Raw genomic sequence first — 13,576 nt, 5'->3', positions numbered from 1 at the left:
CAGGACTAGGAATGGTGGGTTGTTTTCCCATACAATGCAGCACAGGCAGACACGGCAGAGGTTCATTGTTTTCTGATATGTATAGGAATGGGCTCCTCAATTACAGAACCCAGCACAAAAGCTTTCCCTTCTTTCAGGCCTCTGACTCTTCAAGAACCTTTCTACTGGAATCCTGAACTGGATTCCCATTATTTCAGCCCCCTATCTAGGTAACACATTTAACAACAAAATTTTGTGAGCTTAAAAGTGGAACAATATCAGTTTATTCACAGAAATGTACTCATGCTCTCTCTTTCTCAGTAAGCCTTTGGAACCTTCTCTAACTGCATATGATTAGGTTTCACACTTCTCCCTCTACTGCTTTTTCCTGTACTGATTCTGGGGATCATCATAAAGTACTCAGGCTAATCTGAACCCATCTCTTCCAGCATTGCACTCAGTATCCAAATAATTCTCTGCCTCCAACAACCTGACCACAACCCTTCCAAAGATCATCAGTCCCAATGTTCAAGATAATTTTAGGGCTGATCATCTAGGTATTTAATGTCTTTTTTTGTCCAAATCTATTGTGAAACTCAAAAGAGAACATATTCTGGTGGAACTTAAAGCCAAGACTGTGGACCTCCTAACTAAAATATGCAGCCTGTCTCTAAACTCAGCCTGGGTCATTGAGGACTGGAAGGTGGCCAGCATAACTCAAATTTTTAAGAATGGCTCATGGGGAGATCCAGGAAATTATAAGTCTGTCAGTTTAATATCTGTTCCGGGGAACACAGTGGAAACTGCTATTAAAGATAAAATTACCAAATATTTGGAGACACAGGTCTTGCTCAAGGATATCCAACATGAGACATCCACTAAGGGAGATTTTTTTGAAGATGTTAATAAAGATGTGGATAAGGGCAATCAAGTAGACATCATCTACTTAGATTTTCAAAAAGCCCTTGATACAGTTCATCATCAAAGACTTCTTAGCAAGCTAAACAGCCATGAAATAAAAGGGCAGGTCCTCTTGTGCATAGGCAAGTGACTAAAAAACAGAAAACAAAGAGTAGGAGAAAATCAAATCAATTTCTTACAATGGAGGAATGTAACTAGTGGGATCCCCCAGGGTTCTGTCCGAGACCAGTGCTTTTTAACATATTTATAAATGATCTGGAATAAGTTGTGACTAGCGGATTAGCCAAGTTTGCTGATTACACTAAATCGTTTCGACTAGTAAAAATAATAATGACTGTAAAAGAGCTACAAAGGGATCTCTGAACATTAGGGGAGTAGGTGTCAAAATGGCAGATATCTTTCAATGTGAGCAAATGTAAAGTGATATACATGGGTGCCAAACATTCTAATTACTCATACAGACTAATGGGATCAGAGGTAGCAGTGACTGATGAGAAAGAGATCTTGGAATAATGGTAAATAGTTCAATGAAGATGTCAACACAGTGTGCATCCGCTGTAAAAAAGGCCAAGAAAATGTTAGGGATAACAAGGAACGGTATTGAACATAGAGATACCAATATGATTATGTCCTTATGTAAATCAATTGTGCAACCGCATCTGCAATATTGCGTGTAATTCCGGTCACTGCACCTTAAAAGTATATAGTGAACCTAGAGAAGGTTTAGAGGAGGGCAACTAAGATGATCAAGAGACTGGAACAGCTTTCCTATGAGGAAAAGTTGTGACATTTGGAGCTATTTAATCTAGAAAGGAAGCAAATGAGAGGGGACATGATTGAGGTGTACAACATTATGCATGGTGTGTATAAAGTAGACAAGGAAAAGCTATTTTTCCATTCCCAAAATTTTAGTACCAGAAGTTGCCCAATTAAATTGTCTCTTGAAAGAATCAAAACAGGATTTTTTTTTCCTTTTTATTATTTTTTTCCACTGCAGAATACCAGATCATTCTGACAATTTCCATCTATATCATAAGAAAGCTCCTGATTATTTAAAACTTTATTTTATTAGCTTGTGCTACCCATGCTGGCCTCAGGGCTCTTATCATGAAAAGTAAATGTAAGGCTACAAGTGAAGAAGAAAACTGTCAAACTTTATTTAAGGTAGTCCAGTCATTTCTATCTTCTGCTATGATACTAAGTCTTAATGGTTTAAATCATTGCAGTATAATGGTACAGAAATATTTTAAAAGTACAGCAATCTAGAAAATGTCATTCTATCTCCAATGGCTGAAAAACTATTTTATAGACAAAGAGATTCTAATAATAGGTATCACAATTATTTTTACAGGCCACCAAGAAAGGCATTCAAGACTGCACACCTTATCAATGAGTGCCAACAGAAAGGGCCTACAGAATAAGTGCCGGCTTAGAACATGAAAAACAAATTTTCAACTGCTACAAGATCTTCCATCTTGGAGAAAACACCAGCACAATGTCAGTTTTCCTCACCTCTGTAATGAGAACAGTAGTGGTGCCCTATACCACAAGAGCGTGGCAATGAAAAGCATGCCTATAATATTAGCATGACAAGAATATTATTCAATCACTAAAACATTTACAGAATTACTAATGCTTTTTAAAGTTATACCAAGGAAGCTCAGATTTTCAGATATATATTTGAAGTAGAATTTTAAACATGTCCTATTAACTTTAACAGCAAGTACCCAAATTTTTGCTGCCTCTTACCTGAACAGCCGGCTGCTTATTTTCATTGCTGCTAGGAGAAGTCAGCCCTGTTGCCTGCTGCAGAAGGAACTGCCTTGCCACCTGAAGAGCCTTGACAGAAACAAATATAGGACAGAATAAAGGGAAAAAAAGTTAAATTCTCATTCCAGTTTTTTTCCCCAAAGCAATCAACTCTGAAGTACAATAACTACTTACATGTTTAAGCTAGCAGGACAAAGAAGGGTCCCTAAAAGTCTGTATCATCAATAAAAGTATAGGCTTAATTCAAACACCATGATTCCTACACAGTGATGCAGTTTTGCTAGTATGCTTCTCTGTATGAAGGGAGAAGAAATGCACCTTCAGCCTTGAAATATCCCAGAGCTCACTGAATGATCTGGCAATTTCAAATGCTGCATAATGAAGTTGAATGGAAGTAGACTGAACTGGCAATCTCAGTGGGAATACCCTGGAACTCCAATAACCCTAATGTAAGTACATGATATTAAGGAAATACTGGAAAGACATAAAACTCCATGGATTTTCCTGATCTGACAGACAGGACTCCATTGATGTCTTCTTTCTCTGCTCTCTATTTCCTACTCAAATCCCATTCAAGATAAATATTGGATTAAAGTTTATGATTTCAGGTTCCTGATCTGACAGACAGGACTCCACTGATGCCTTCTTTCTCTACATCCTATTTCCTACTCAAATCCCATTCAAGATAAATATTGGATAAAAGTTTATGATTTCAGCTGGTCACACAGTAAAATAGCAATGCAATCAGACTAGGAATAGGCATTCTTAAATGAACCAGTAATTTATATTTCTCAAGCGCAAATCAGAAAATGGCTTTTCTTTCAACTGTGCACTGTTGTCCTTCACACTGTATACATTTTCCAATGCATTGCTACAAAATATGTATTATATTAGGATAACTGTTAAAATTATAACTGTGAATTTATATTTTTTAAATAATACATGAATGTGAAGATTAAATAGAATTGGCGTACGATTCATCCATCTCTTCCTCAGACCATAATATTTCAAAATAGGTTAGGTTTCAGTCTTTCTCTACATGATGAGGATGTTAATGTTTCCCAATATATATTCTGCATATGCATATAACATATGACTCAGGACCCATGTGAATATAGCCACAGTTTTCCTCATGGTTATTTCTATAACTGTTTCAGTAAAAAGGGCATTGCTAAAAATGCAGAAAGAATCAGAAACGTGCAGATATATGCTAGGAGGGGCTATATTATGTTTGGATACAGATTATTATATACTTATACTATTCATATGAGTGTAGCTCAGGTGAGTGTAGCTTATCCATATACGTTCAAAATATTTCTCTTTATTTCTATTGTATGTATAAAGTGGCTTAAAGTTATCTTTAAATAATTTTGTACTGTAAACTGATAGCATGCAGCTAGAAGAAATTTGTTGATTACTAAAATGAAAGCAGCTTTTAACTTAGCAAGTTCTCATTAAAGCAAAGAAAACCAACTCTGGCCCTCTATCTGATGAGAGAGCAGTTTCAAGAAGAGTCTCCATTTCTTGTGTGTAGTTATTTAGTGAGCAGATACCCACAACTATCAAGAGAATCACACAAGAAAACTTTACCCAGTTTAGATCCTAATTACCACCCCATCTCAACCATTATGTGGTTTGGCAAGCCACTGAGCTCTCAGATCAGATGTTCTGGACACCTTTTTTTAAAAAGTCTGTCCAGTTCTAAGATTCAAGGAACCTGAAGTTAAACTCACATAGCATATCCATCAAATAAGTACAAGAAATATTACCTTTTCTTAGAGTGGGCCTAGATAAGGTTTCCTTAATCTAATGCCCTCCAGCCAGTATGAAAGACCATACTAGTCAAGGAAAGTGGAGATTATTATCTAATATATTAAGAAGGCAATGGTAAACCACTCCTCGGTTGTTACCAGGATGTGTCTATGTACTTAACCAAGAGTTCAATTTACCTTCTGTTACTCCTTGGTCTAACAGAAGATTACCTCCATTAGACCAAGGGGTGAGAATGGTTGAATGAAATGAGCCATTAATTCTCTTAAATTCTCATTTTATATACATGAATTAACTTGTGTGCTATCAAATGTTGAGTTTCCAAATTGAACACAACTATATTCTGGAGCCTCAGAGATATGAGATGATGGAAAGGGCAGAATGGCTGGTTCTGTTTTCAGCAGTGCAATCCTGATAGCCACACCGAAGAAAAAAGAGTGGGAAAAGGTGTACATAAAGGCAGGGAACTAACTTGTGGAAGAACGCAGGCATTGAAAAGTGTGTCCTCCTGTTTCAGAGAGGCTGTCCCCAGAAGGGGGAGGAAAGCAGCCAGAGAAGAGGAGTTCCATTCAGGAGCCAATAGCAGACTGCAAGCAGAGAATAAATTCTAACACAAACAAGCCTGTGGTACCAAAAGTGGCAGCTCCCAAAGCCCCATTTCCTCATACGTTCCTTATTTTTGCTTTGAAAAGAATTTCATGAAAAAATTGGTACATTTCTGAACAACAAAGTCATTGTAGCCCTGCCTGCAAGACAGGTTTTTATTACAGCAGAGAGACAAGAGGGGGGAGCACAGGGGTAGAGGTCGGCGGGTCATAGCCCAGCTTGGCGGTGCTGCAAACAGCATGTGGGTTCCACTGAGCTGTCAACACTGCAGCCGTAAATCACGGCTCTGGCTTCCAAAGGCCGGCTGTGCTCTCCCCACTCAATAGAGGCACTTGCAGGGTGTGTCCCAGAGAAAGAGTCGCTTGTTAATTTTCCACATTTCCAGCCATAAAGAACAAAGTTACTTTCCGTCAGGCATTTAAAACCCTGCATACCGTACTGTATTTTCTCTGTTTGCAGGAGCAGCTGATTTTCTACACCAATTATCACTTACACAGTATAACTGCACATATCACTGCATATAAATACTAGAGAGAGATTGCACCATGCTACCTAAAAATAAAACCATCAGAGTTTTGCAGTGGAGATATACAAATATGAAATGTATCGTTTCAGAAATATACAGCAGAAATGTCTCTACATGCAGAAAGTTGCATACTGAGTACACCTTGGAATTTCTCTTTAAAATATATTCCATCTCTCAATGTAGTAGCTTAACATTTCTAAAAATAATTTCAGGATTATATAGCCATGGAATTTAAAAAGTTTACCAATTAAGGATGTTAAAGTTCAAGTTCATTAGACATACGTGAAATGCATGTCTGGATTTTGATTTTCAATATGCTGTATATTGCACACTACACATAGTTCATATTTACTAGGCATGTAAAGTGGACTACTACAGCTAGTTCACATTTTTATGCAAATTTACTGGAAAACAAATCTTCCACAAGTACCCTCAAAATTCCAAGTTATTTTAAACTAAGATATTATACAGGTTTCCTAGGAAGATCAGGTGTTTCATTAAAACTGTGCTAAATACTAAACAGCAATACAGATGTTGTTTTTATACATTTAAAGCACTTGAGTGACTAAAAGGTAAGTTTACTAATATTTTCCTTGTTTGCACAAAAACCTCTAAAAGCTGCCCATAGCAATCAATTTCTTACCCCATTCCCTACATACAGTAATTGTAAGTACAAAAATCTAGCATTGTCACTTTAAACTAACCTTAAAATCAGGTCTATAAGATACATAGAACAAGTCAAGCCACAAATCTCATCCAGTTAAGGCTTTCAACAAATATTAAAAAATATCGCAGACTAAATGCTGAAAATACAAAGCCTACACATTTAAGTTCCTGAATCTAAATTTTAGCACATAAAACCTTTTTTCTTTTTTTCCCAAGTTAATAGTTTTATTGCATTATAAAATGCAGATAATACATTATAGAATATAATAACTGAATACAGTGGTATTTATACAATAGAAACTGGAAATTGTTAACACTGTGATGATTTAGAAAAATTAAACCTTTAAAAATGAGAAAAAAAGTTCCCATCAATGTTAACTATGATATCTAAAATATAATGAACGTTAGGTTGATTAAATTGTACAATTAAATATTTGCAAAATGCGTTGAATTATTTTATAATATGAGAAGGGTTTTAATCTTTGAGCTTAATACTGAAGTCTCCACTGTATTGTTATTTGTTGTTATTTATATATGTTAAAAGACAGAAAAAAAAAAGAAAAGAAAATCTCAACAGTCTATTCCCTAGAAGGGGGAAGGGGAGAAAGACAGTCTAAGTAAGCTGCTTAAATCAGGGAGACTGAAACTGTCTTTTTATAGAATGAAACTAACATTTCCTTGAATTTTTCTACTATTACATGAATGCAAGATAAAATAGCAACAATAAAAAGAGACATAATGAAATCCCCATTCAAATTGAACAGTCTGAAGTTTCAGTTGCACCATCTGGCTTTCAAACAACTGTGGCAATTGTTCATATAGTATTTCTATGCATTTCCACTGTGTCCTAAACAGCTTATTTTTCTTTAACAGCATGTTGCAGTAACTTCTGCCAAATGCTAGTTTTCTTTTGTTTCAGGAAGGGTAGTCAACTCAAAATGGTTGAATTTCATTCATGACAGTTGTAGTGACCTGTTGTGTGATCTGGATTCATACAGCTCTGTAACATTGTTGACTAAACTAGAAACTCTTAAAATATTATTGCCCCAATGTAAACATCTTCAAACTTAGCTATGAAGGTAACTTCAAGGATCACTACAAAGTACCTCAGGCATATTGCCAAAGAAAAAAAGATTCTGCAAAAAGGTGGTGACTTTACTCTTTAACAAGAGTAATGAACATGGACCAAACAAACCAAAGTCTCATTTGCCAAACTCTCCCATAGAAACAACCAGTCTTTAATACTTCACATGTCTACTTTTCACTTTAAATGCTTCCCATTTTAATGAATTAATTTACCAAAGTTCAAAACAAATTCTGAGCAAGTTTGGGAGAAAAGGGTTATGTCACAGTACAAATGCCATACTGATTGGAAAGATGGCTTGCCAGCAGAAATTGTGATGCTGCGGCCAGCTGTATGAAGTCTCCAAAGGACCCCATTTTAATTGCATTAGCCACACAACGGGAGCATTGTTCACAAGGAGACAGTAGGGACAGCCCCCTGTTTTATGGGCTTTGGGAACCCTGTAAAGGCAGTGTGAGTTTATTAAGTTGGTCGTGGCTTGTGCAAGAAGAATACAACTTGTGATGAGTGCCAGAACATGTCAAGAGGGCACCAAGCCAGGCTGGTACACAGGAGGCAGCATAAGGCCTGGTGCTTGATTATGGGGATGCACAGCATGGTGCACAAGAGCCAAGAGAACTGTGAACAGAATGGAAGAGGCCCACCCCATAGGAGCTCTCATGGGGGAATTTAATTCACTCCCTGCTGACTCTCTCACTTTGTTGTGCTCTGAAGCACGAAATTACAAGATTTACAGGAAAAAATGACATGGCCTTACAGTCTCACACCAGGGCCTCCTTGTGACAACTATGCAGCTCACCCACAGATATACTTCCTCCCCTCCCTCAGCTACAATCAACAAAGGGAGAAGAAAAAAACAGAGCATTCAATGTTAGGAATCAGTGGCATAGGTAGCTCCAGTTTCCAGGAAGGTTGGGGTTGGAATTGTTTTTCCAAAACATGCTAATCCTGAGTGAATTCCATCACAACAGTTAACAATCCTCTGTAATTATGTCACAAAGCCCATATATGTCTAATATACCCAAATATACAATTAATGTGTACATTATTGGTTTTATTTATATATTGGCTTATATGCCGCTCCAATCACAGAATTCTGAGCAGCATACATATACGACATTTATAAATCACAATCACAATCATAATTATTGTAAATTACAATATGATAAACAATATATAACATATATCAACATATATAAATATTGGGAACATCAATTACATTAGACAAGTACTCCAAAAATGGAACAACATTAAAACACCCCAGTACTCAAGGCTTGCTGGACAGCCACATTTTAATCATTTTCCTAAAAACCAATGGGATAGGAGCTACAGTATTTGGATTTTCAGGGGAATGCTGTTCCATCGAAAGGGCACCAATTGAGAAATCTTACTTCTGTGATCGTTATCGCTTCCCAGAGAAAGAGACAAGAATACCAGATCCTATAGGATGGGCAGATACAATTGGGAATGGATGGTCCCAAAGTTACCCAAATCCTGAGCCTTGGAAGCTTTAAATGTGACAACCACACCTTGAATTGCAGCTAGAAACCAGCTAGCACCTAGTGCAGCTCTCAATATAATGACATTATATAGATCAATTGAGATCCATAGACACAATGAACAATAGAGTTAAAATCTTTATAGACACATACCCTGCCAACCACTTGCCAGTACAGAGCTGATCATTCTTTTCTGCTCACCCTGCCTATGTCAGATGGGAGTGGGAAAGAGCTCTCCTTCTAGAGGAATGGCCTTAAAAAAAATATTCCTAAATCTGTGTTAGGTAACACAGAACAAGTAAGTACACATTCAGGTCACTTAGATGACCAAAGTATTAGTGAGAGCCACTACACGACCCAGACTAACCTTGGAACAAGAGAGGCTCCTGCTTCAGGTAAACAGGAAAAAAAAAGGCTTCCAGGGTACTTAATATGGAAAAGATTCCAGAGTGCTTCATTATTGGTGAAGATGGTTGTATTTCACAGGAGAGATACAGTAAATGTGGTTGTTATTTAGCACTTGCTGGAGAACCAAGTGACTTTCCCACAGTACATAATCTATCCCAAAAATCATCTTCCCCTGGCCCTCAAACCTATCTTTTGATATTCTTTGAAAAAATGCAATTTCACTACCAGCAACAGCACCATAACAGGTCTAGCAATGATGGTGGGTACAAATGCAATAAATACATAAAATACAATCAATCAATCAACTAGCAGCCATACTATTCAATCAATGGCCAGAGACATTGCTGGAGACTGAGGACTAGCCACATGCTCCTTTTAAACTAATATATATGAGATTTCAAGACTTTTTTCAAAAACTGATTAAAGTTTACTACTAATTTTAAAAGCCAGTCAGCATGAGATAAGGAGGCTAGATTCTCCTGCCCCATCTTTTAAACAAAAAGTAATTAAATAATTTCTATGCTGCCTTATAGATGACAGTTTAAATTGTTATATAGGAATCATTTAACAATGTTAAAACAGCAACAAAAAAAATTAAGTATTAGAATACAGGGTCCTTTCAAGCAATCAGTGACAGCATATTAACAAGCAATACAACAAACAAACATTAAAATAAATAAATTTGCCCATCAGTATTATTTAAAAATGAATTATACTTAGCATATACTTACATGGAGGTAAATTATTTATATTGTCAGTAATTAATTTACAAAAAACAAAACTTGCCAATTCTTCAATTTCTCCATATTAATCTTTGAAATCTATGTGTCCTTTCACTCCTTCCTTGCAGCACATATCTGTAGTTAATATATTTTTTAAAAGGGACATATGTATAGGCAAGTGTGCAGACACTGCACATATTCTCAATTTCCCTATCTTGCTTGATGTAACGATCAAGGATATGTCACAGAAGGTATTTCCCATTTATGATGTTTTTAATATGGGATATTGATCTAATGCATTAATGTTTTGAAAAAGATAATTCAAAGACATAAAAATAGCATATAGGATTGCAGGAGTATCTAAAAGTCTGAAACTTCATTAGACAGTGCCTAGATAAAAATTTCCTTGCTTTTTAATATTGGAGATTATAGTATCTTATGATGCAGCTGGAGTTCATATTTGAAGGAAAAAGTCTTCTGATATTTTTACATTGTATTATATTGATATCTTTATATTGTAGCCTAACACAATATGTAGTATTGTTTCTATAATAATTTATTAATTAGAGTACGTGACCTCTGAAGTCCCTTCCAACTCAATGATTCTATTATTCTAAGTAACTTACTTTTATTGTAGTTTAGAGCATAGAGCAACAATTTCTGCCTTACCAAATTTGGCAGCCTTTAAATGCTCTACCACACTAATTCAACTACCTTCTGAATTTAGTAATAGGTATAAAATTAAAAATGACAAAGCAAAATAATTGTGGATACATGGGGAACTTCAAATAAACAACACAGGGTATAGTATATCCTGAACACACGTTTCAGTATATTAGAACCATCACTATGGTTTAGATTTATCCAATTAACATAACGGAGACATATCTTCTCTTTAATACACACACACACACACACACACTGTATGCATGCACATTAAAAAATAAGATAGGGTTTATAAATAGCCTTATAATCAAAATAGGCATGAATAAAAACTAGAATAAAAATGTGAAAGGGGACATAAGACATTTAAAAATAGGCTAGCAGAAGTAAGCTCTGTTTTATTTATCAAAGAGCAAAAATTGGTTGAATTAGCAAATAACAAATTCCGTAAGTAAGAAAAAACCAAGACACAAATGAATAGGAGGAATACAAGTTATGAAACGAATGCAAACATTCAGGAATATATTAAAGAGTAAGTTGAAGATAAGTAACAAAATTTTGGATGCACATATAGAACAAGCAAAAGTAACAAGCACAGTAAGAAAAAAAAGTTTTTTTAAGGTAGAAAACTATGTTATTTAAGGTGCAGAAATCACCTTAAATAAGGTGGACAGTAAAGTACATGCTATCACAAACAAAAGTTTAAGGGAAGAGAAATTAAGTGCAATACAATAAAGAACAAAGGGAAGACAAATTTAAATTTCTTGATACATCTGAAAAGACAGGACCTCCAAGATCTCTTGCTCTGAAATACTCCCATTAGCAATGCACAGGTAGACAAAGATCAAGTGCCTCAATATACAAATTATTGGTGAAGAGAGATTTAGATTTTCAGGCAACAGAAAGACTAGGGACAAGTCAGGCTTATATATAAGGGAAGAAGCAAGGGGAAGAACTATATGTGAAGGTGATCACCTGAGCTTAAGCTTTTGTTTGGCAATTGCTGAACTGGGGATAGAACATACAGAGTGGAGTTACTCTACTCACAAGGTAAGCATTGTCTGAAAGGAGCTATAGTCTCAATCTATGCCAGAGTGGTGAAGAAAATGTTAAATGGACACTAGAAGAAAAGTTGGCATCATCTGAGGATTATCTAATATGAGAGCAATTACCCTACAATCCTTAAACTGATATCAAATGGATCTGCATACAATCAGAAAGAAGAGACATAGGACAGAATGAGGGAAATGCAAGACAAAGGTGGGGAGGGGGGAGAGGGAGGAAGTAGTTCTATCTGCTACCTGCTTAAATCCCACTCATTAGTGACAAGTGGTCTGCACTTATAATTTCAAAAGAATGTGATCCTCAACAGAAAAAAAGATTGGGCAAAGTAAAAAGAGAAAAAGTATGAGTATTTTGATTGCCGAAATGATGAAAGAGGAGTTTGGCAAGTTAGTAGGCTAAGGGAAGTCTTAGATCTTCTTCTAGAACATATCTTTCATACAATCAGTGGATATGCTTAAGGGTAAATATATTTAACTGTAGCTCAACTGTGGAAATTATTTTACTGTTATCAAATATATTTGGAGGGAAACATTTTGTGAAGTTTACAAGCATGGAGATATTGCTGAAATAAAGGAAACAGAGAGGAGAGTGCCATGTTTTACTAACATGAAAGTAATGTCATTTTTTTAAATGTGTTCTTCATGGTCACTGTTATTACATGAGCATTGTTGCTAAATGCTAGATTGGTCCACAGAAAGACAACACTAATTCACAATTTGATTACTGATTAGGGAGTCAAACTGGTGCATATTAACAAGGGAAAGATGAAGTACTTGATGGAATTAATCAAATCCAGTTATGCCCATGAAAGTAAAAAAGAAAGAAAATCCAAATAATGAATAGGGGTCAAAACAAAATTTAAAAAGGCAAGAATCAAGGGTTATAAGGACAAAAAAAGACAGATGTCAAGAATGTAAGAAAACAAATATTTATTCATTATGGGAAAAAAGTATGAAGAATTGGATTGTAGTAGTAAGGTAAAAAGAGAAAGGAAAAATCAATTCTGAAACATCAAAGTTGTTTACCAAGGGAAAAAAATTAAACATTTAAAAAAAAAATGAAAGAGGCAATATATAGTCTGAACTACCATAAACATTCCATATATTAAGTACATGAGTGAATTTTAAATAAATGAGGAAATTGGCCATTGCTAAGAGGAAGAAGGATAATGAGAACAAAGAATTAAGAGCTGAAAGAACAGGGTAAAACAATCTAATTATGGGAAGGTGGAAAAAACAACTACAAGATGGCATAGGAGATAATTGAGAAAAAAAGAGACAGACTAAGATCAGACATAGGATCGAGAAAGTGACATAAGATCAAGACTTTGTACTGCCTACTCTCAAAATTATTGTCCTGTGGGAAACGAACTGTCATAGAAAAGTTATTCAATTATGTAGATTTCACAAAAGGATGCCAAGAAAACTTTAAAGCCCTACATGGCTTGGGGCCAGGTTATTTGAAGGGCTGCCTTTTACCAATTTCATCTGCCCAACCTACCAGATCAGGGAGGCAGAGAATGTTACAGGTCCCCCCCAATTAAGGAGGTCCATCTAGTGAGACCAAGAAGAAGGGCCTTCTCTGTGGTGGTTCCCTCCCTGTGGAACAACATCCCTGCAGAGATAAGACTGGCCCCCACCTTGATAGTCTTCCACAAGGCCCTTAAGACATGGTTTTGCCAGTGGGCCTGGGGAGCCCAGGTTGATACAGAGCCCATCAAATGGCTAGTGTAAATGTGTTCCTGTCGCCCGGGGGTAGGGGTGGGGGTGTGTAGTGGGTTTTGTATTTGGGGATTTCATTTCTGTAAGGCACCCAGAGTCACCGTGAGTGAGTTGGGCGGACATATAAATCGCGTAAATCGCATGAATCGCATGAATAAATAAATAAATAAATAAAT

General features: G+C 36.1%; 1 protein-coding gene across 6 annotated transcripts in view; it reads right to left on the bottom strand.

Annotated features, from left to right (window-relative positions):
* FOXP4 (forkhead box P4) overlaps positions 1-13,576 on the bottom strand; it is a 181,540-nt gene that overhangs the window by 83,954 nt on the left and 84,010 nt on the right. For all 6 annotated transcript variants that reach the window (XR_015798494.1, XM_088154112.1, XM_088154115.1 and 3 more), the window contains one exon: positions 2,650-2,739. Coding sequence is in view for 4 of the 6 variants with exons in the window: in XM_088154112.1 (XP_088010238.1) it covers positions 2,650-2,739 (90 nt within the window). In the remaining 2 variants the exon portion in view is untranslated. The remainder of the gene's footprint in view (positions 1-2,649; positions 2,740-13,576) is intronic.

The sequence above is a fragment of the Python bivittatus genome, unplaced genomic scaffold (assembly GCF_059951505.1).
Source record: "Python bivittatus isolate LINGU-HERP-01145 unplaced genomic scaffold, Pbiv_v1 ctg000700_np1212, whole genome shotgun sequence".
Classification (NCBI taxonomy): Eukaryota; Metazoa; Chordata; class Lepidosauria; order Squamata; family Pythonidae; genus Python; species Python bivittatus.
Note: the sequence above shows the minus strand (reverse complement) of the source record. Positions and strands in the feature narration are given on the sequence as shown.